This window comes from Theropithecus gelada, chromosome 18 (assembly GCF_003255815.1).
Source record: "Theropithecus gelada isolate Dixy chromosome 18, Tgel_1.0, whole genome shotgun sequence".
NCBI lineage: Eukaryota > Metazoa > Chordata > Mammalia > Primates > Cercopithecidae > Theropithecus > Theropithecus gelada.
The window spans coordinates 29,022,740-29,046,688 of record NC_037686.1 but is presented as its reverse complement, the minus strand read 5'-3'; the positions used below and the strand labels follow the sequence as shown (position 1 = coordinate 29,046,688).

General features: G+C 37.1%; 1 protein-coding gene across 4 annotated transcripts in view; it reads right to left on the bottom strand.

Moving 5' to 3' along the window:
* Positions 1 to 23,949, bottom strand: part of KIAA1328 (KIAA1328 ortholog) — a 399,895-nt gene that overhangs the window by 161,153 nt on the left and 214,793 nt on the right. For all 4 annotated transcript variants that reach the window (XM_025365278.1, XM_025365279.1, XM_025365280.1 and 1 more), the window contains one exon: positions 3,359 to 4,020. In XM_025365278.1, coding sequence (XP_025221063.1) covers positions 3,359 to 4,020 — 662 coding nt within the window. The remainder of the gene's footprint in view (positions 1 to 3,358; positions 4,021 to 23,949) is intronic.

Genomic DNA, 23,949 nt, shown 5'->3' with positions numbered 1-23,949 from the left:
AATAAAATGAAAGTAAGAATGGCTATATTAATATCGGGTAAAGGAGACTTTAGATAAAAAAAGATTACGAGGTAGGTGGATCACCTGAGGTTAGCAGTTAGAGACGAGCCTGGCCAACACGGTGAAACCCCATTTCTACTAAAAAATATATATACATACATATAAACTAGCCAGACATGGTAGTGGGCGCCTGTAATCCCAGCTATTCGGGAGGCTGAGGCAGGAGAATTGCTTGAACCCAGGAGACGGAGGTTGCAGTGAGCCAACACAGTGCCACTGCACTCCAGCCTCGGTGACAGAGTGAGACTCCGTCACAAAAAAAAAAAAAAAAAATTGGGACCGAGAAAGACATTACATAGTGACAAGATGGTCGACCTGCCAAGAAGACATAGCAAATTTAAATGCATAAGCAGCAAAGAACAGAGGTATAAATATTTAAAACAAATACTAATAGAACTAATAGGAAAAATAGATAATAGATATATCATAATTGTACCTGGAGATTTCAAAACCCCTCTGTCAATAAGTGATAGAAGTAGGTAGAAAATCAGCAAGAACATAGAAGAATTCAACAATACTGTCAAATAATAGGATCTAATTTACAGAACACTCCACCCAACAGCAGAATATATATTCTTTTCAAACATCGTGGAACATATATCAAGACAGAACATGCCCTAGGGTCCTTAAACTTCAATGAGTCTGAAAGAATGAAAATTATACAGTGTGTTATGTGAGCACAGTGGTATCAAACTAAAAATCAGTAACAGAAATAAAACAGGAAAATCTTTAAGAACTTGGAAACTAAATATAGCACTTCTAAATAACCCATGGGTCAAATAGGAAGTTTCAAAAGATACCCCCAAAAAAACTGAATTGGATAAACATGAAAATGCAACATATCAAAATTTGTGGGACACAGCTGAATCAGTGCCAAGAAGGGAATTTAGAGCACTAAATGCTTCCAGTAGAAAAGTGAAAAAGTCTCAAACCAATATGCTTTCATCTTAACAAATTAGGAAAAAAGAAGAGCAAAGTAAATTTAAAGCAAGCAGAAGGAAGAAAATAATAAAGAGCAGAAACCAATGAAATTGAAAACAGAAAAATAACAAAAACTAAATGAAACAAAAAGCCAGTTATTTGAAAGATAATTAAAATGAACAAACCTGTGGCAAGGTAGATTATCCAATAGATAATTTGAATAGCCTTGTAAGTATAAAGGAAATTAAACTTGGAATTTACAGTCTCAAAAAATAAATCTCCAGGTCCAGATGGTTTCACTGGAGAATTCTACTAAACATTTAAGGAAGAATTAACACCAATTCTACACAATCTTTTCCAGAAAGCAGAAGCAGAGTAAACATGTCCCAACTCATTTTATGAGGCCTGCATTACCTTGATACCGAAACAAGACAAGGACAAAGCAGGGTGGGGGGGAATAGGAAACCAACAGAACAATATCCCTCATCAAAACTAATGCAAATAGGCCAGACACAATGGCTCACGCTTGTAATCCCAGCTACTCAGGAGGCTGAGGCATGAGAATCCCTTGAACCCAGCAGGTAGAGGTTACAGTGGGCTAAGATCACGCCACTGCACTCCAGCCTGGGTGACAGAGCAAGACTCTGTCTCAAAAAAAAAACCAAAACAAAACTGATGCAAATATTCTCAACAAATATTAGTAAATGGAATTCAGTAACATTTTTAAAATCATACATTATGACCGAGTGGGGTTTAATTTCAGGGATGCAAGGCTGGTTTAATATTTAAAAATCTATGTAATTCACCATATTAACAGGGCAAATAAGAAAAGCACATGATCATAAAATATACTTGACAAAATTCATAAAAGGTATTTGACAAAATTCAACATCTATCTATGATAAAACTTTATATAATCCATAACAGATAAATTGGACTTTATTAAAATTAAAAATTTTTGCTCTATGAAAGATCCTGTTAAGCAATTGAAAAGGCAGAGTCAGGAGCAGTGGCTCAAACCTGTAATTCCAGCTCTTTAGAAGGCTGAGGCAGGAGAATTGTTTAAGTTCAAGACCAGTCTGGGCAACAGTGAGAACCTGTCTCTACCAAAAGAAAAAACAATTAAAGATAAACAAGAAAAGACAAGCTACAGACTGGGAGAAAATATTTGCTTCTCACATATCTGACAAAGGACTTATATCTAGATATATGAAGAACTCTCCAAACAGCAAAACACCCAAATGATCCAATTAGAATATGGGCAAAGCTGAAGAGAGAATTTACTGAAGAAGATAGGAGGGCAAACAAGCACACACACAAAAAGATGTTCAACATCATTAGCCATTAGTGAAATGCAAATTAAGACTGCAATGAAATGTCACTATACACATATTAGAAGAGGTAAAATAAAAATTAATGACAATACCAAATGTCAATAAGGATGTGGAGAAAAGAAACACTATATAATAACAAAATAGCAATTTAGCTTTTCAAGCACTGTTCTTAGGAAGAATTGTTAAGGGAAGAACAGCCCACATGTGGATAGGTTTATGAGAGTTTGTCATTCAACAGGTCATGCTTCATGGCCAGAAAGGGTTAAATTTAGAAGACTCCCATCACTTGTTATATTTTATATTATGGCAGGTAGACATAAATTTGGAATGATGACAGCTAATCTCACTGCTTTACAATCTAATTCCACACCCCGAAATCTCAAGCTTTTACTTAATGCCTAATATTGTCCACAATGATATCAAACAGCAAAGGATTCTGCATAATGGTAAGATCATTTTAAAATGTCTTTGGAACCCAGCAAAAATTACACCAGACTGCTCAGAAATAGATATTCTAAGCTATCAGTTTGGAAGACAAGGTAATCTTTGAAGTCTTTCAAAGAATAAAGGGGAATTTACTTAGTAGACATAATTGATATGCATCTTGAGCAAGCCAAGATCCAGAAGAACCTCTGGTTCTACGTATCTGCTATAGTAATACAGCAATTTTACACTGTGTTCTCCAAACTACAGACATTGTTAAAAGAAGAGGCAGGACTCGGCCAGGCACGGTAGCTCACGCCTGTAATCCCAGCACTTTGGAAGTTCTAAGCAGGTAGGGTAGATCACAAGGTCAGGAGTTCAAGACCAGCCTGGCCAAGACGGTGAAACCTCGTCTCTACTAAAAATACAAAACTTAGCCAGGTGTGGTGGCGGGCGCCTGTAATCCCAGCTACTTAGGAAGTTGAGGCAGAGAACTGCTTGAACTCGGGAGGCGGAGGCTGCAGTGAGCTGCGATTGTGCCACTGTACTCCAGCCTGGGCAATAGGGCAAGACTTCGTCTCAAAATAAATAAATAAATAAAAAGAACAGGCAGTACTCACCAATTGTAATCTAGTCGAGACTGGTGAAGCTGTTGCTGTTTTAGAAGAAGCTTTGTCTCCTGCTGGGCCAGCAGATGCTGAAGGCGTTCCTTTTCAATTTCCAGCTCCATTTTCTGAAGCATCAGTTGCTGCTTTCTATCTTCTGAGATCTGCTTTTTCAAAGTTTCATTTGGTTGCAGCACCCCTCCACCATGCAACAGAGACGCCCAAGAAAGCCCACAATAACTGCATGATTCTGGATGTGTCTTAGGATGTTGAGGGGCCGTGTTTGTAGAATGGCTCTCATGAACATGATCTGCAGCAAGTCTATGACCACAGCATTGAGTAGGAGTAGGCTTAAGGTGTGGACATTCCTTCATGTGCAATTCTTCTTGTGGCATTTTCTCTGTTGGGACTGCATCTACTGGTTTTCTCCCTGGAGATTCATAATGACATGTTGTGGTCTCTGATGGTATCTTACCTAGATCATCTTTGGGATGATGAAGGGTTACTGGTTTCAAAGAATTATTCCTAAATGCTATAAGGGATTCTGAAGCTGAATCCTGGATTGCAGACTTAGGTCTTTGCTTGGTTTGATAGTAGGTCTGCGGTCTGGCTACACTCAAGTAGGAACCATCCAGTTCCACAGATGAACACTGGAGAGTGCTTTTTCTACTGGATACCTAGAAAGAACCACAAGATCACCTGTCAAATAAGAACACAATAAAACAAGTTCTTTCATTCAGTTTTTCAGAAATCAGTGATATATGTTTACCAAGCCAAAGCTGTTGTTTTGTCTTAAATATTAAATTATAGCGTTCACACAGTTAAACAGACTTGTGCCCCAAAGCTACATCCATTATCAAACAATCTACACTTCAGTAAATCCATATAAAGATAAGAAAAATAAGTTGCTGCTACATGTTGCTTAAGCAAGATCTTTGGTGATTTCAGGAGTTGCAAATAATGAGTTACATAAAATCAATTTTGAGAAGAGGTAAAAGCCTTAAACATTAACATCTTAAAATGTTTACTTTTGAATACTGAGCCAAGAAATCCAATCAGTCACCTTAAATATTCTTTGGCCATTACACAGCATGAGATTTGATGTAAAACATTTCACCTTATACTGAATAGAATGTGACTTACTGGTAGAACTTTGATGAGGTTTTATAAATATCTTTACAGAACACAGATAAAACCAACCACTTTCAACAAAATAGGATTCTAATCAAAAGCAGTTAAATACAAAAAATATTTAATTTCATCTACAAACATAAGTGATTTTTCAATTAATCTATTCAAGTGATTAGTCTGATAGAATTTGGGCAGAAAGGAAGCAGTTGCAAATTATCTCTGACATGTCAATAGAGTCAGATTTTCCAACATTTTAGCTGTAAGTCTGTTCTATCAATGAGAACAAAACTTAATCTATATCAGTGATTCTCAAACTTTAATGTGTAGCAGAATAACCTGGAGAGTGTTTGTTAAACATGAAACTATAGCTTAATCCCCAGAGTTTCCAAGTCTTTCTGTCTGGAGCAGACTCAGAGAATTTGCTCATGTTGCTGATCTGGGACCACACTTTGAAAACTGTTGGTCTGTATCATGGAACATCTCCATCTCCCTTACTGTTGAGCTTAGCCTGGGAAGGTTGAGTTGTTATACTTAGCTCATCTCTGAACATCATTACTTAGTATGACTAAGCAGCTTTTCTTCACAGTGTATTTCAGAAACATGGTATATCTAGATTCCAGGTTGTCCAAACAGAAATATTATAGTTTAATGTAAATGTTGTGTGTGTTACAGATGAGCAACTTGCCCATGAAGGTGGACACTTGTAATTAACAAAATAATAATGAAAGATAATGATCAGACTCTTTCAAGGGTAGCCCTTTATAACATAAAAACTTCCCCTCAATTTAGATCTGGAGCACAGCAAAAAAGGGCCTCCAAGTCCAATTACTTAACTAGCAAGATGGGTTGTTTGAAAACGTGTTATTCCTACCAGCTGTTATTTCTTTTGAGCAGTCAGAGTATAACCTTTAACGCAAATCTGAAAGGAACAAATCCACTTGTGGAGGGAGAGGCCTTGTTTTCCAAGGCCTATTTACTCTAGATACATAGATTCAGTCTTTAGTGAAAGCTAAAGAGAAGATAAGAGAAAGAAACTAAGCAGACCTAAACAATTGAAATATCTGACAGCTTCCACTAACACTTCATCTTCCCTTAGGCTTTCATTCAAAGTCCATTTACGTTAACACTTTACTTTCCTGCCATTTTCTATTTCTATTCAAACAAATCCAAAAAATCTTCTGTGTACCGAACACTTATATTAACCAAAGAAGAAAAAATTCTTAATCTTCTATCCATATCCTTTGAAACAGTCTCACTTTTCATGCACAATTATTTGAATGCTAAGGGAATCTTATTTGCTCAATGCTGCAACAGAAATACGACTTCTTCAGTAAACAAATATATTACAACTTCTGTATTAGTTTCCTACTGTGGCTATAACAACTTAGCACAAACTTTGTGGCTTACAATAACACAAATGTATTATCTTACAATTCTGGAGGTCAGAAATTAGAAATCTGTTTCACTGGGCTGAAGTCAAGATGTTGGGAAGGCTAATTCCTTTGGCTCAGAAGACAGAATCAGCCTCCTTGCCTTTTATAGCTTCTAGTGGCCACCTGTATTTCTAACTTTTTATAGCCCTTCCTCCATCTTCATGGTGTATCACTCCAACTCCTGCTTCCATCATCATCACACATTGCCTTCTCCTCTGACTCCTTCTGCTCCTTCTTAGAAGGACCACTTAGATTTGATTGGGCCTACCTGGGTAATACAGTTAATCTCCCCCTCTCAAGAGCCTTAATCACATCTGCAAAGTCTCTTGCATTACAAAGTACCTTGTAACACATAATGTGACATTTGGGAATTAAGACATGGTCATATTTGGGGGGTGCGTATTTTCAGGCTACCATGCCTATTGTCAAATACAAAGTAATTTAAAACAATTGAAATGGCTAGCTACTCCACAGACACAAAACAAATGAATGAGAATAAATGAGATCCCTAGTATAAGGGGAGAAAAATCCCACCAATTTATTTCGCAATAGTTGCAAATGATGGACTGATGGGTAAAAAGTATCAACTAACAGAGATACACAGCTGACATCATGTTTCTTATTCTATGATAAAAGAATGAAGGCTATTACAGTGATTAAGATTGTAACTGAATGACTGTAGCAATGCTAACGGATTTCTATTTAAATGAGAATGCGTCACATCTGAGAAGACTTGCTCTTCTTCAAAGAACACATGCAATCCCGTACAACAAACAGATGACAAGCAATAGAATGTGGACCAGTGCTGGGCAAAATTTCTAATAAGCTACTTCATAAAAAAATTAATTTATTTTACATCTAAAGGGAATCTCTAGTCCACATTAATCTCTCCTACTCTGAACTTCTACAGTACTTACTGCCAGTACATACATTTATCACCTGCTACTTAGTATGGTAAACTATCTTTTACCAGAAGGTCAGAAATTACTAGAGATATATATATATATTTCAAATGACAGCTAAGTTTTTAAAAGGTCCAGAAATTAAAATAGTTTATGTTATATATTCAAATCCATATTTTATAGTCTCATTTTTGTTTCAAAACATTATTTACATATGTCCATTTTTAGGTGCTGACATATTCTACACTTACTTTAATGGTACTAATTGTGAAATTATCCACAAAATCAAATATCTGGAATAATTAAAAAATTTTTTCAGGTAATGTTTCATGTTTTTGAGAGGTAGTACAGCTTAATTATTTTAATGCACGCTTTGCTCAGAGAGCAGTGCTCTGTCAATTACCTGCTGGGTTACTATGCATGTACAATAGGCAGAATTCTAAGATGCTGCCCATGATTCTCACCCCCTAGTGTATGCAATCTTTATTATCTTCTCTCCTTGCGTGTACGGAGGACCTGTGAATATGACAGGATATAAATCCTGTGATTATATTACATTTTATGGCAAAACAGACTTCATATGTAACTAAGGTTCCTAATCAGTTGACTTTGAGTTAATAAAACCGGAGACTCTCCTGGGTGCGCTTGATCTAATCAGGTAAGCCCTTTAAAAGAAGGTCTTATCCTGCTCCCTCATCCCAGGTTGGAGATTCTCCTGCTGGCCATGAAGAAAGAAATTGCGATGTTGTGGGAGGGCCGATCAAGTGGCAAAAACACCTGGAGCAGAAAGCAGTCTCTGGTCAACAGCTAGTAAGTAAATGGGACATCCATCACACAGATGTAAGAAATTAACTTCTGCCAACGACCATGTGAATTTGGAAGAGGACCTTGAGTGCCAGATAAGAATGTAGCCCAGCTGAACTTTAATTGCAGCATTGTTAAGAACCTAAGCAGAGGACCCGACTAAGTTGTGCCCATACTCATGACCCACAGAAACTGTTGTGAGGTAATAAATCTGTGTAGCTTTAAATTACCAGGTTAGTGGTAATCTGTTACACAGCACTATAAAACTAATATAGCACCTTAATCAAATTGCCTAAGCCTCAGGTTCCTCATCAGTAAAACAGGGATTAAGAAAAGCATCTATTTCAAAACTGAATGTGGTGGTGAGAAAGATGGGCAGTTATCAAGGGCACCAATTTATAAAAGTCCAATTTACAAAAAAGAAAAAAACCCACTCATATTTCTTTCAAGGAGAACATTGTATGTGGTGTGTAGATGAGGTGGGGGAGAAATCCCCAAAGGGCGTGTTCAGTTACAACAGGTTATAACTAAATTTCTTCTAAAGTGAATGAGTTCAGTAACTTACCTTTATTATGCTAAAGTTGAGTTTGCAAGTCAGGCCAGAATTGAATTGCTTGAGATAACAGAGAAGTTATTTATTTTTCTCTTTCATACAAAAGATGTCACTCTTACGCTAACATCTTGCACTGCCTCTTAGGGTTCTTGTAATGATTAAATGAAGTAATTCATACAAGTGTTTGGACCATGTCTAGGTTAGTATTCAAAAGAATGTTTCCCATTATTATTATTATTAGTATGATTCTTGTCATTGAATTCTCACTTAACAGTTTTGAAGGCAAGAGCTGTATTTATCCCTCTGTATGCATTGCACTGGGGCTTGCACACAGACATTCTCAATAAGCATAGTCTGCTATATAACCTTAACAGAAAAATTCAAGATGGGGTATGGGTCACAGTAACTAAAGGAAGAGGATGAGAATAGAAATTGAAAACCCCCTGTAAGAATCTGAATATAAAAAGTTAAGCTATTTTATTAGTAGAGTTGAAGACAGATGTTGCCTTTAGGACACAAGGAAGTAACAATGGTCCTGAATGAAAGAGATGTATTTTTCTTTCTGGAGTTGCTCCAGGATTTCTATACTTGCAAATATAACATCTCTTAACTAAGGCTTAAACCAACGCAAACTCCCAAATGGCTGCCTCTGGCATATGGGTTTAATATGATTGTTTTCCGAGATACAACACTAACTTAGAAACCAAAATTTTTTTTAAACATTGAGGCATAATTTACAATAAAATGCAAAGATCTTCAGTGTACAGCTTGACGAATTTTTATATTTGTATCTATCTGTGTAACCACCACCTAGATCCAGTTATAGAACATTTCCATTACTCCAGAAAGTTCCCTTGTGTCATTTCTAGTCGATAGCACCTCCTCAGACTCCCAGGGTTAACCATCATTCTGACCTCCATGACCACAGATTCATTTTGCTTATGCTAAACCTCATATAAATGGAATCACAGAGTATGTCACTCTTTTGTGCCTGGTTTCTCTAGCTCAACCTAATTTTTTAGCTTCTTCTATGTTGTGTGTTTCAATAAACAGTGCATTCTTTTTATCACTGGGTAGTGTTTTTCTTTTGTTTTTCTTTTCTTTTTTCTTTTTTTTTTGAGACGGACTCTCACTCTGTCACCCAGGCTGGAGTGCTGTGGCGCGATCTCGGCTCACTGCAACTGCCGCCTCCCAGGTTCAGGCGATTCTCCTGCTTCAGCCTCCTAAGTAGCTGGGACTACAGGTGCATGCCACCATGCCCGGCTAACTTTTGTATTTTCGTAGAGACAGGGCTTCACCATGTTGGCCAGGATGGTCGTGATCTCCTGACCTCATGATTCACCTGCCTCGGGCTCCCAAAGTGCTGACATTACAGGCGTGAGCCACAGTGCTCAGCCCGCCCCACAGTATTTCATTGTATGAATATATCACAACTTATTCACTCTTTTGTTGATGGATATAAAATTGTGTCTAGTTAGGGGTTATTATGAATAAAGCATGTATGAATAGTCTTAATATTAGGCTGGTGCAAAAGTAATTGCGTTTTTGCCATTAAAAGTATGATAAAAGTCTTTGTTTTAGATATATGCATTTATTTATCTTGGCCATAGGGCAGGCATATGTTTAACTTTATTAGGCACTGCCAATCCAGTAAGTTTTCCAAAGTGGTAGTTTGATTTCACATCCCACGAGTGAAGTGTGAGAGTCCCAGTTGCTCCGCATTCACACTAACACTTGGTAGTGTAAGTGTTTTTATTTTTAGCCACTTGGTGTGTGTGCAGGGAAATCTCATTGTGGTCTTATTTTGCATTTCTCTTATATGTCATGATGTTGAACAACTTTACTTATGCTTTTTGGTCATGTGAATGTCTTCTTTTGTGAAGTGGTTGGTGAAAAAAAGACCTTTAAATAATTCAAAATAAGTTTAAAAGAGATGGAAAATAAAAAAATGAAGGTCAAGGAAGAACTTTGTACAAATTATTTCTCTAAACAGTCACCTTCACTGACCATTGAATGCCCTACATTTTCCAAGAATAGCCTGTCATCACTTAGGCTATTTATTATTATTATTATAATACTTTAAGTTCTGGGATACATGTGTAGAATGTGCAGGTTTGTTACACAGGTATACATGTGCTATGGTGGTTTGCTACACCCATCAACCCATCATCTACATTAGGTATTTCTCCTAATACTATCACTCCCCTAGTCTCCGTCCCCCAACAGGCCCCAGTGTGTAATGTTCCCCTCCCTGTGTCCATGTATTCCCATTGTTCAACTCCAACTTATGAGTGAGAACATGCAGTGTTTGGTTTTCTGTTCCTGTGTTAGTTTGCTGAGAATGATGGTTTCCAGCTTCATCCATGTCCTTGCAAAGGATATTAACTCATCCTTTTTTATGGCTGTACAGCATTCCAGGGTGTATATGTGCCACATTTTCTTCATCCAGTCTATCACTGATGGGCATTTGGGCTGGTTCCAAGTCTTTGCTGTTGTGAATAGTGCCACAACAAACATACGTGTGCATGTGTCTTCATAGCAGAATGATTTATAATCCTTTAGGTATACACCCAGTAATGGGACTGCTGGGACAAATGGCATTTCTGGTTCTAGATCCTTGACGAATCACAACACTGTCTTCCACAATGGTTGAACTAATTTACACTCCCACCAACAGTGTAAAAGCATTCCCATTTCTCCACGTCCTCTCCAGCATCTGTTGTTTCCTTACTTTTAATGATTGCCATTCTAACTATTCTAACTGGTGTGAAATGGTATCTCATTGTGGTTTTCATTTGCATTTCTCTAATGACCAGTAAAGATGAGCTTTTTTTCTTATGTTTGTTGGCCACATAAATGTCTTCTTTTTATAAGTGTCTGTTCATATCCTTTGCCCACTTTTTGATGGGGTTGTTTAATTCTCGTAAATTTGTTTAAGTTCCTTGTAGATTCTGGATATTGGCCCTTTGTCAGATGGATAGATTGCAAAAATTTTCTCCCATTCTGTAAGTTGCACTTAGGCTATTCTTAACTCAGAGCTTACTTTGTAGTATGCCAAATGTTTTTACATATTGAACCTTAATTCTGTAAGGTAGTTATTATAATTACCATTTTACAGACGGGAAATGAGGTTCGATGAAGCAATACAACTTTACCAAGGTCACGTCAACATTGCATGTGAGATATAGGAAATACCTCGCTCTGTTACTAGTCTTCTGTTACTCTATACTGTTCCTACTAAAAAAAAACCCAACTTCTTTAACGTGAAATGTAATAGAGAAATGTTTACAAAACAAATATGAACAGCTCAGTAAATAATCACAAGGCAATACCCGTGTAACCAGTATCCAAGAAAAAAAAAAACACAACTTGCACACAGAAGACCCTCCCAGCCCCATACAGTTAGTACCCTCTACCTCTCCAGTCAAAGGGAACGACTATTCTGACTTTTAGGGGAGTTAACTTCTTTGCTTTGAAACTTTTGTGCTTAAACATTCATACTAGAGTTCAGTTTTACCTGTTTATTTATTTATTTATTTATTTAACTTTTTTTTAAAGAGACAGAGTCTTGCTCTGCTACCCAGGCTGGAGTGCAGTGGCATGATCTTGGCTCACTGCAACCTCTGCCTCCTGGGTTCAAGCAATTCTCCTGCCTCAGCCTCCTGAGTAGCTGGGACTACAGGCGCACGTTGCCATACCTGGCTAAATTTTTGTATGTTAGTAGAGAGAGAGTTTCACCGTGTTGCCCAGGTTGGTCTCAAACTCCTGAGTACAGGCAATCCGCCTGCCTTGGCCTCCCAAAATGCTAGGATTACAGGCGTGAACCACCGCGCCTGGCCTGCTTGTTTATTTTTTAAGTATAGATGGAATCATATGATATATATTCTTTTCTGTCTGGCTTCTTTCATCTAACATTATATTTGTGACCCTTATCTATGATGTTGCATGTAGCTAGAATTTATTCATTTTTATACCTATGTTGCAGAGGAATGTGGAGTCCTGATAAGTAAGCAACAACGAGGGAGGGGTCTCAGCTGGGGGAAAACAATTGCTCTGAGAGACAGCTAATCACAAACAACTTGCTGGGTCAACCACATTACTCTGCACATAACCCAAGCAGCACAACCTCATTCCACATGTAGCCCCTATAGTACGACCCTAGAAAGCTTCCCTACAGTCCCTGCCTCTTTGCAGACAGCCCTTCTCTGTTGTGCTGTCTGTTGCACCCTTGCAACATATATCCATACCTTCTCTAATAAATCTGCCTCTCTTTACCTATGACTGTCTTGGTAAATTCCTTCACCACCTGTGATGCTGGCCTCAGCCAGTTGCAACCATGACAAGGTTGGCAAACTTTTTTTTGTAAAGGGCCATACAATAAACATTTTTGGCTCTGCAGGCCATGAGATCCTTATCATAGCTGCACAGCTCTGCTTTTGTAGTGCAAAAGCAAGAGAGATAATACATGGACAATATTTGTAGCTGTGTTACAGTAAAACCTTATTTATGGGCACTGAAATTTAAATTTCATGCAGGCCGGCGTGGTGGCTCACGCCTGTAATCCCAGCACTTTGGAAGGCCAAGGTGGGTGGATCATGAGGTCAGGAGATCGAGACTATCCTGGCTAACACAGTGAAACCCCATCTCTACTAAAAATACAAAAAAAAAAAAAAAAAAATTAGCCAGTCATGGTGGCTGTAGTCCCAGCTACTTGGGAGGATGAGGCAGGAGAATGGCGTGAACCTGGGAGATGGAGCTTACAGTGAGCTGAGATCACACCATTGCACTCCAGCCTGGGCGACAGAGCGAAACTCCGTCTCAACAACAACAACAACAAAAACATATATATATATAAATAAATAAATTTCATGCAATTTGCCAATTTCATGAAATATCCTTTTCCCCCAAACACTCAAAAACGTAAAAATCATTCTTAGCTCATGGTTGTACAAAATCATGCAGTGGGCTATATGTGACCTGCTGTAGTTTGCCAACTGAACTTGATGATTATACTAAATATTCTTTCAACTGAAGAATTCTATGAATAGGCATTAAAGAATTCTATGAATATGCTCCAAACCCAGTAAGAAAAGTGAACAATATGACTTGAAATGTACTACATATTTACATTTTTTTCTATGCAATAGAAATGAGCTAGATGAATGAACAAATGACATTTAGCAGAAAAGCATGTAGGGGGATATACAAAGGCTAAAAAAACAAACTTTATAATTAAAAAAATTTAGACAGGAAAAAAATCTACAGATTACAACAGATAAAAAAGTTAAGTTCACAGTGATAGCATATTAGGATTTGTCTTATATAGGCTGGGCGTGGTGGCTCATGCCTGTAATCCCAGCACTTTGGGAGGCCAAGATGGGTGTATCACTTGAGGTCCGGAGTTTGAGACCAGCCTGGCCAACATAGTGAAACCCCATCTCTACTGAAAATACAAAAATTAGCTAGGCATGGTGGCACGTGCCTGTAATCCCAGCTACTTGGAAGACTGAGGCGGTAGAATTGCTTGAACCCAGGAGGTAGAAGTTGCAGTGAGCCGAGATCAAACCATTGCACTCCAGCCTGGGTGATAGAGGGAGACTCCATTTCAAAAAAAAAAAAAGAAAAAAGAAAAGGATTTGTCTTATACAAAAGATACTACAATTCTTGGCTACTAAAACTGACTTCTGCCAATGGCGACTTCTAACATGGTGTGCTATGGAATCCACAGCATAAAACAAAGATGAGGAGAAAATTAAGATATCTTTGGTTTACGACAGAATTGAAGCATAATATCTCATAACTTGGGTAGGCACAGGCTAATGACTAGATAAAAAACACCAATGACAAAAGAACAAGGACTAAAAAAAAACACCTGTGAGAGAATTTGTTAGGATACAATGAAGGATTTTCTAATATTGAAGATAACTACATTGCTAAGTTAGAAAAAGATTTTCTAAATCTTCAAGATAATTTTTAAAATACAACATTTTATAAAGACTGCATAGAAAAAAACAATGCCCGTTTATAAATATGTAAATGATCTTGTATACATGTATGCACACATATACATGTACATAAACTCATACATGAACACACACCAAAAATCACATACTATTCTTAAGATAAGCCAGGATTTTTTCATGTTCTCACATGTCAAAAAACAATTGCAGAATTACTTTGTGAAATCCCATCAACAAGTAAACAGTGATGTTCTATAAGATTCTGTAAATCATTTTTATGGGACTGGCTAGTCTCATAAGGAAAGAGGTGAACTAAACTGCAGTAGTGATTTCTTACAACAGGTTGTTATTAACTTTAGATGTTTAGGATGTGATTACTTCCAAAGCATTTATAAGCTGTTAACCACAGGATTACTCAATAATACCAACAGTTCTTATTGCTATTCATTCTCTGATGATAAATAATAATTTCCTATCCTAACAAGCACTCTATAACAATCCTCATATTACCACTTACAGCCTTATAAGAATGAAAAAATCTCAATTTTGTAACTTCAAAATTGCCCTCTGCTCTTTATTCTACAGAGAAGTCAGTAGTTCAAGACCTAAATAAATATTTCTAAACCTAAACTACCATGTGGGCCAGGTCATTTTATCTCCCAGAGCATATGGAGTTAATGTAAAATAAGGCACAGAATGACACGATGCATTTTTAACACTGGGCATATATGGACCAGTTGTCAAGTTGACAGAAAATATGTAATGCAACAGCTGCACTGTGTGGTTTGCCAAAGTCTCATCCCAAATAAATGTTCATTTTCCCCCATGCAATTAACTCTCCTCTACTGGCAGACTTTGCTAGAAGATCATCAAGGTAGATTACCTTCTAGCATATGAACTAAATACTTACAGGTGTTATATCATCAGTTTAACTTATAAACTTTTGCATTTAGCAAGACATTCAAGCAAATGAATCATCTAATTCATGAATTATTTATAAGAAATTCACAGCATGCTCCTGGCATCATCCATGGCCTTTTCCAGGTCATATGACACCAATTAGAGCTGAATTTTAAATTATTCAATAACTTGAACTCTCTTGTCATTTAACATATAGATATCAATGCAGTAAACAAGTTAGATCTAATGGGCCCAGGAGGTTTAAGCGCCTTCACCACTCAGCAGTTGAAGCAGTACGCCATCAATGGAAGAGAAAATAACAGAATGGAGCAGTCAAAAACATTTCCAAGGCTCTCATAACTTATTCTAGTTCCCATAGGGATTGCAGCACAATTAAGGAATACTGAATGTAAAAGACATTAAAGTCAATAATTATGGAATTTAAAAGAATATAGGCACACAGAAGGCACACAATAAAGTGTAAATAACAGAATAGAACACTAGTAACACATACCAAATGTCAGAGCAGATGCTAGGATATTTGTACCATTGGCCTGTCAACATTTTTAACAGTAACTACCAGATTCAGAAAAGGCTACATCTCATGATGTTTTAAAAAAATACAGGGGGTTCATGTGCAAATACTTCATGTTACATGGATGTATTGCATAATGCTGGGTTTTGGCTTCCAGTGAATCCATCACCCAAATAGTGGATATACTATCCAAGAGGCAGCTTTTACAACCCTTTTCCCCACTCTTCCACTCCCATTTTGGAGTACCCAGTGTCTACTGTTTCCATCTTTATGTCCATGTGTACTCACTGTTTGGCTTCCAGTTAAAAGTGAAAACGTGGTATTTGACTTTTTGTTTCTGTGTGAATTTGCGTACGGTAACGGCCTCCAGCTGCATCCATTTTCTGGCAAAGGATGTGATTTCATTCTCTTCTGCGGCTGCATACTATTTCATGGTGTATTTATACCAAATTTTCTTTGTCTAATCCACCATTGATGGACACTTAGGTTGATTCCACGCCTTTGCTATTGTGAACAGTGCTGCAATAAACATAAGAATGTAGGTGTCTTTCCTGATTAAATGGTTTCTTTTCCTTTGGGTAGATATCTAGTAGTGAGACTGCTAGGTAAAATGGTTGTTCCATTTTTACTTCTTTAAGAAATCTCCATACTGTTTTCCATAGGGGACGAACTAATTTGCATCCCCACCAACAAGTTATAACTATTCCCTTTCCTCTGCATTCTCACCTATATCTGGGTTTTAATTTTTTTTACATTTTAATAATAGCCATTTTGACTGATGTGAGATGGTATCTCATTGTGCTTTTGATTTACATTTCTCTGATGACTGGTGATGTTGAGCATTTTTTCATGTTTCTTGGCCACTTACATATCTTCTTTAGAGAAGTGTCTGTTCGTGTCGTTTGCCTACTTTTTAATGTTTTTTTTTTTTTTTTTCTTGTTGATCTGATTAAGTTCCTTATAGGTTCTGGATACCAGACCTTTGTCAGATGCATACTTTGCAAATACTCTATTCTATTTGACATCTTCTGGCTCTGTGTAGCCAACCAAATCTCATCTTGAAGCTCTGTATAGCCAACCAAATCTCATCTTGAATTTTAATCTGAATTGTAATCCCCATGTGTTGGGGGAGGAACCTCATGGGAGATGACTGGATCATGTGGGTGGTTACCCCCATGCTGTTGTTGTGATAGTGAGTGAGTTCTTACAAGATCGTGAAGAAGAATATGTTTGCTTCCCCTTCCACCATGACTGTAAGTTTCCTGAGGCCTACCAAGCCATGTGGAACTGTGAGTCAATTACACCTCTTTCCTTTATAAATTACCCAGTCTTGGGTACTTCTTTATAGCAGTGTGAAAATGAACTAATAGACTATTCTTTAGGCTGTCTTTTAACCCTGTTGACAGTTTCTTTTGCTGCGCAGAAGAAGCTCTTTCATTTAATTATGTCCCATTCATATATTTTTGTTTCTGTTACATTTGTTTATGAGGTCTTAGTCATAAATTCTTTACATAGGCCAATATCCAGGTGTGTTTTCCTACATTTTCTTCTAACATTTTTATAGTTTTAAGTATCACATGTAAGTCTTTAATCCATCTTGAATGTATTTTTATATATGGTGAAAGATAAGAGTCCAGTTTCTTTTCTCTGCATATTGCTAGCCAATTTTCCCAGCACCATTTATTGAATACCCTCTCTCCATTGTTTACCTTTGTTGACTTTAGTGAAGATGAGTTGGTTATAGATGTGCAGCCTTATTTCTGGGTTCTGTTCCATTGGTCTGTGTGTCTATTTTTGTACTAGTATCATGCTATTCTGATTAGTATTTCCTTGTAGCATAGTTTCATATCAGGTAATGTGATACCTCCAGCTTTGTCCTTTTTGCTTACGATTACTTTGGCTATTTGCACTCATTTGTGGTTCCATATGAATTTTACAACTGATTTTTCTAATTCTATGAAAAAGATGTTGGTAACTTGATAGGCTTTGCACTGAATCTATAAATCGTTTTGGGCAGTATGGTCATTTTAATGATATTGATTCTTCCCATTAATGGGCATGGGATGCTTTTCTATCTGTTTTTGTCATCTGTTATGTTTCAGCATTGTTTTTTGAGTTCGTGTAGAGATCTCACTTCCTTGGCTAGCTGCATTCCTAGGTATTTCATTTTTTTTTTGTGGCTATTGTAAATGGCACTGAGTTCTTGATTTGGTTCTCTGCTTGAACGTTATTGGTGTATAGAAATGCTATTGGTTTTCTGAATGTTGATTCTGTATCCTGAAACCTTAGTGAATTTGTTTATTGATTCTAGAAGCCTTTTGGAGAAATCTTTAGGGTTTATTTATTTATTTTCTTTTTATTTTATTTTTTGAGACGGAGTCTCGCTCTGTGGCCCAGGCTAGAGTGCAGTGGCGCGATCTCAGATCACTGCAAGCTCTGTCTCCTGGGTTCATGCCATTCTCCCGCCTCAGCCTCCACAGCAGCTGGGATTACAGACGCCCACCACACGCCTGGCGAATTTTTTGTATTTTTAGTAGAGACGGGGTTTCACTGTCTTAGCCAGGATGGTCTCGATCTCCTGACCTCATGATCTGCCCGCCTCAGCCTCCCAAAGTGCTGGGATTATAGGCGTGAGCCACCGCACCTGGTGGTTTATTTTTTTAGGTATAGGATTATGTTATCAGTGAACAGAGATAATTTGACTTCCTCTTTTCCTGTTTGGATGTCTTTTATTTCTTTATCTTGTCAGATTGCTCTGGCTAGACTTCCAGTACTATGTTGAACAGGAATGGTGAGGTGAACATACTTGTCTTGTTCCAGTTATTAGGGGTAATGCTTTTAACTTTTCTCCAATTGGTAAGCTGTTTAATGTGTATTTGTCATAAGTTGCTCTTTTTATTTTGAGGTATATTCTTTAACACCTAGTTTGTTGAGGGTTTTTATCATGAAGAGATGTTGGATTTTATGGAAAGTTTTTTTCTGCATCTATTGAGGTGATCATATGGCTTTTAATTATGTTTATGGAGTGTATCACATTTATTCATTTGCATATGTTGAACCATCCTTGCATCTCAGGAATAAAATCTACTTGATTGTGATAAATTATCCTTTTGATGTGTTGCTGGGTTTGGTTTTCTCATATTTTATTAAGAAAATTTCTACTAATTTAATCAGGGATACTGGCCTATAGTTTTTTTTTGTTTTGTTTTTGTTTTTTGTTTTTTTTTGAGACATAGTCTTGCTGTGCCACCTAGCCCAAAGTGCAGTGGTGTGATCTTGGCTGACTGCAACCTTCACCTCCTAGGATCAAGTGATTCTCCCACCTCAGCCCCCTGAATAGCTGGGATTACAGGCACCCACCACCACGCCTGGCTAATTTTTGTATTTTTAGTAGAGACGGGGTTTCACCGTGTTGGCCAGGCTGGTCTCGAACTCCTGACTTCAGTGATCTGCCTGCCTTGGCCTCCCAAAGTGCTGGGATTACAGTGGGAGCCACTGCACCCAGCCTGGCCTGTAGTCTTATTGTGCCTTTGCCAGATTTTGGTATCAGGAAGATAACGGTTTTGTAGAATGAGTTGGGGAGGAATTCCTCTTCCTTGATTTTTAAAAACAGTTTCAGTAAGATTGGTACCAGCTCTGCTTTGAACATCTGGTAGAATGTAGCTGTGAACCTATCTAGTACAGCGTTTTCTTTGATAGATTTTTTATTACTGATTCAATTTCATAACTTGTTATCTGGTCTGTTTAGGATTTCAACTTCTTATTGGTTCAGTCGTCGGAGGGTGTGGGTTTCCAGGAATTTATCCATTTTCTCTAGGCTTTCTAGTTTGTATGTATAGAGATGTTCATAGTAGTCTCTGAGGATCATATGTATCTCTGTGGTATCAGCTGTAACGTCACCTTTGTCATTTCTGAGTGTGCTTATTTGAATATTTTCTCTTTTGTTTCCTTATTAATCTAGCAAGTGGTCTATCAATTTTGTTTATCCTTTCAAAGAGTCAACTGTTTCATTGATCCTTTTTATGTGTTTTTTTTTTTTCTTGGCTCTCAATTTCATTTAGTTCTGCTCTAATCTGTTATTTCTTTTAAACCTTATATTATTTAACCATTACTACATTTCGTGAAAGTTGAAATTTGTTGAGTTGCTATAAAACTGAAGAGACATCATGGAACAATTAACAGTATACTCCACGTAGGGTCAAAAGACCTTGATTATAATTCTAATACCATTAGTTAGGAGTTCTGCTGTTTTAGGTAAGTCCCTTTACCTTTCTTAAGCAAGTTTAGTCATTTGTAAAAGAGAGGTTGGGTTTGATGATCTCTATGGTTTATGCTATGTTTAAGAGCTGAAAAACACCAGGATTAAGTTGCTGTACATCAAGGAAATGAAAGGAAAAAAAAAGGTTAGATGAGAAATCATACCAATCAGTAAACATTCAGCTATCAATGAACAGACCTAGAGCAAATTACTGAATGTGTCCTGGTTCTATTTCCTCTAACTCTGTTACTGCCTTATGTGATTCACATGCTGAATAACTTAGTCGGCATCTCAATTTATATAACTGGTCATTCAACCTGAAAGAGACACAACTGAAAGTTGAATAAGACAAATGAATAATTGTGAGGATATTTATTTTTGATAAATATATTGATGGGATTTAAAAGGGACAACCATTTACCACAGAAATATGTAACAATGGTACTGATTCAAATCACTTTCATATACATAAATGTAGTTGCTAAAAGAAAAAAATCAGTCTTATACATGGTTTTCTAAATGTATATGAGAAAGAAAAGCATAATGCTAGTTTGAATTATTTAATGCATATCAGAAAAAGGTGAAATAATTTTACAGAGAAAATGAGACATAGGCAAAGACAAGGGAACCCCATGGAAGAAGGGGTGAGAACAATCTTCAGAGGTATAAAATAAAAACAAAACATGAAGAAGAATAAAGGCAACTAATACTAAGATTCATTTAAGGACACAGCATAAAAAAATGATCTATAAGAGGTATAGACCTTTTTTCTTTTTCTTTTTTTTTTTTTTTTTGTGGTGCCACCCTCTTGGTTTTATGTTTGTAGAGAGTATCCTGAGGCTACCAGGGACCATTCACTGACCTCTTTTATGTCCTCCAATAACAATCAGGCTCAGGAATAGAAACCAGAACTCAGTATAGACTGATGTTTCAATGGAGTTCTTTTAAATTCATTCAAAGACAAATTTGTGTCATATGAAGGCGAGTTTTAACAAACAATTCTTAAGACATTTTCTAGAAAACATAAAATTAACACTATCTGCACAAACCCAGCTGTCCCTGCAGGGGAGATCAGAGTTTATATTGCATTTATGCTACTGGTTAAGGAAAAAGTACGTACACTGTATTTCTGAGACAAGTCTCTGAAAAACAGTATTTAAGAAATATCAAAAAGTATAACCCATACTCTATTTGTAGACAAATAAGAGAGATGGAAGACGAAACTGTTATTATACCAAGATTTCCCAAGGTGAATCACAGCCTTATTACTAAAGATCAGAGTCTTTCTTAAGCCTGTATGTTCACTTTTTCCTTGTGTAGGTGGCTACAGACCAAGGATATTAAAGAGACTGAGTGAGAAGCATTTCTGAAGGCACAGAGGACTACCAAACCGAAGAGATTTAAGATGGCCGTCCTTGGAGGGTTAGCCTTTCCTTGGGGGTCTCAAGATTGTTTAGAAATCTTAGTCTTTTAATTAACATAGTGACAAATTCTGACTTTTAAAAATTTAAGGTATTGTTTATTAGCTAGTTTGGTTTACTGTAAAAAAACAAGAGAAGATACTTTATTTAGAAATAAAAATAAAATGAGTTTCCTAGTGCTCAAATGTCCTAACTTCTTTTTCTATTCTTTGAAGTTCTACTCATGATTCAATACTGAGTTGGCATCATTTCCCTCCATTGTGGTTTTCCTACATCCTCAGTTCAGACTAGTTGTGCCTTCCCAGGCACACAAGAGCACTTCATTCCTTTATTGTTGAACTTATTTCACCCTGTTCCAAGATAGTTAAGTGTTAGCTGTTTTCACATCTCTAACTTTCCTTGTGATGTTTAAGCATTTATTTACAGTTCTCTTAAACTGTGAACTCTTTGAGGGCACAGACCATGTATGTTTTACTCATTGCTTTATCCTCAATAAGAGACAGCAAGTGTACAATGCATAATAAATAATGGCTTTTACATAGATTTTGGCCCCTCTCCAATATACTGTATGGAACTTGGGTGATAAAGAAAATGTTCTATCAACTTCATATTTCAATAACACCATTCTTTACAATTAAAAGACACTTAAATTAATGAATATTTGTTGAATGAACCAACAAGCAGGAAGCAGGAGCAGCAACAGCTAAATGGACTAACTTGTATCCTAAGGAACTTAATAGGTAACTTATCTTAAAATGTATTTAGTATATTCCAGCAGCCACTCACAGTTTATAATTTCTCAGTCTAAGTGCTTAAAGACGGATACAAAGTTCTATGAACACAAGGAAAATTTCAACTGTCTTAAACAGAGGCCATAAAAATAGGCTTTTTAGTTTAGATCAGTAAAATAGAAAATTGCTAGGGCAATTTTTGTTTTTGAGATGAGAATTTAAACATAAGGCACACATTATTATATTATCTTCTACAATGTTCCATGAAAAGGGTTTAAAACTAGAGATTGTATTGGACAACTAAAAAAATACGTGCTGTATCAACCTAGAGTAAGGATAGGCAAATAGGTTGTAAGACATAATACTTGAATAAAAGGCAACTGCCTCAGGACTCCTACTTTGATTGAGTTGTTAAAAAAAAATCAGCCTTAACATAAGTGACTCTCACACCATAAAGAAGGATAGAACATTTGGAGACATACAGCATTACATTCAGAAGAGAGATTTATGGAAATCTGGGACAAGCAAGGCTTTAGAAAATGTAAAGTTAATTGCATTTTCCCCTAAATCCTTTTTCAGTTAATGTCGTTATCCAATGTGTGAAAAGATACTACCAAACAAATACAGTCTTATAGCTATTCAAAAATACTTAAAAATAAATATTTTCCTTCTGTTCACTGATTTGAGTGCTGCTCTAGGACTAAATAGGAAAAGAAAGGATTACGTTGCTGGACATTTTGGAAGGAATGATTTTTTTCAAGTTATTAAATGGAAGGTACAGAGGAATAGCCAAAAGTTTTACAGCCAAAGGCCAAACTTGTCTATTTGTCTAACATTATAAGGGAGTAGTATGCATAACAAAAATATTACGAATAAACACATTCGGTGTTATTATACTCCCTCTTTAAAATTTTATCCAAAAGTACAGGTTGCCACCTTGAGATGAGCAGGCAGGATGGGGATCTGAAAGTATCTGCCGGATACTGTGTTAGGTGTCAGGCTTGGTAAATCAGAGTCCCAACCCTCACAGCCCTCAAATTTTGGCAAAATGGAAAAACCATGTTATGTGATGAAGTCTATCAAGAGTGCTACATGTAAAGACCAGCAGTAGGGGAATTAGTTTTGCCTTTAGTGAGGGCAGGGAAGTTGAAAAAGTTTCATAGTAGAGTTGAAATTTATGCGAAATTTTGGAAGACAATTTGAGGTTAATAATAAAGGTATTTGTGAGGGTGTAAGGTACAGGACATTTCTGGCAGAGTGGAAAATATTAGTTGAAGACAGGGATGATGAAAATAAATGTGTAGGGTGAACTCTAGGGAGTCCAGAGCTTAGTGAACAGGGCAATGGCAATTAGGTGCAGCCAAAATTTTAGGAAGGAGCCAGTATAAAAACGGTGTCAGTGCTATGGAAGAAGTTTCACTTTTAATTTCTTATGCCCACCCAATATAGCAGATGGCCAATGAGCCAAGTGATGGGCAGTGGAAGGAAATGAAATAATAAAGGGCAAATTATTTCAGTACCCAAAGGAATCAAAACATGAAGTTTACATGGAGAGATAGTAGAAGACAAGAAGGAAGGCCTAAAATAGACCACAAAACTAACAGCCTAAACTGAAATTGTATTAAAATTAAAGTGTTCCGATCTGCAAGTTATATTGAACAATTTTTGGAGATTCAGGAGATTAGGCAGATGGTAGATACCTTGCCAAGGCATAAAAAGGAACCACTCACTGCCACCCAGGCTGGAGTGCAGTGGCGTGATCTCGGTTCAAGTGTTTCTCCTGCCTCAGCCTCCTGAGTAGCTGGGACTATAGGCATGTGCCATCACGCCTAGCTAATTTTTTGTATTTTTAGTAGAGATGGGGTTTCACCGTGTTGGCTACGCTGGTCTCGAACTACTGACCTCAGGTGATCCACCCGTCTTGGCCTTCCAAAGTGCTGGGATTACCTGTGTGAGCCACCGCGTCTGGCTGGAACTA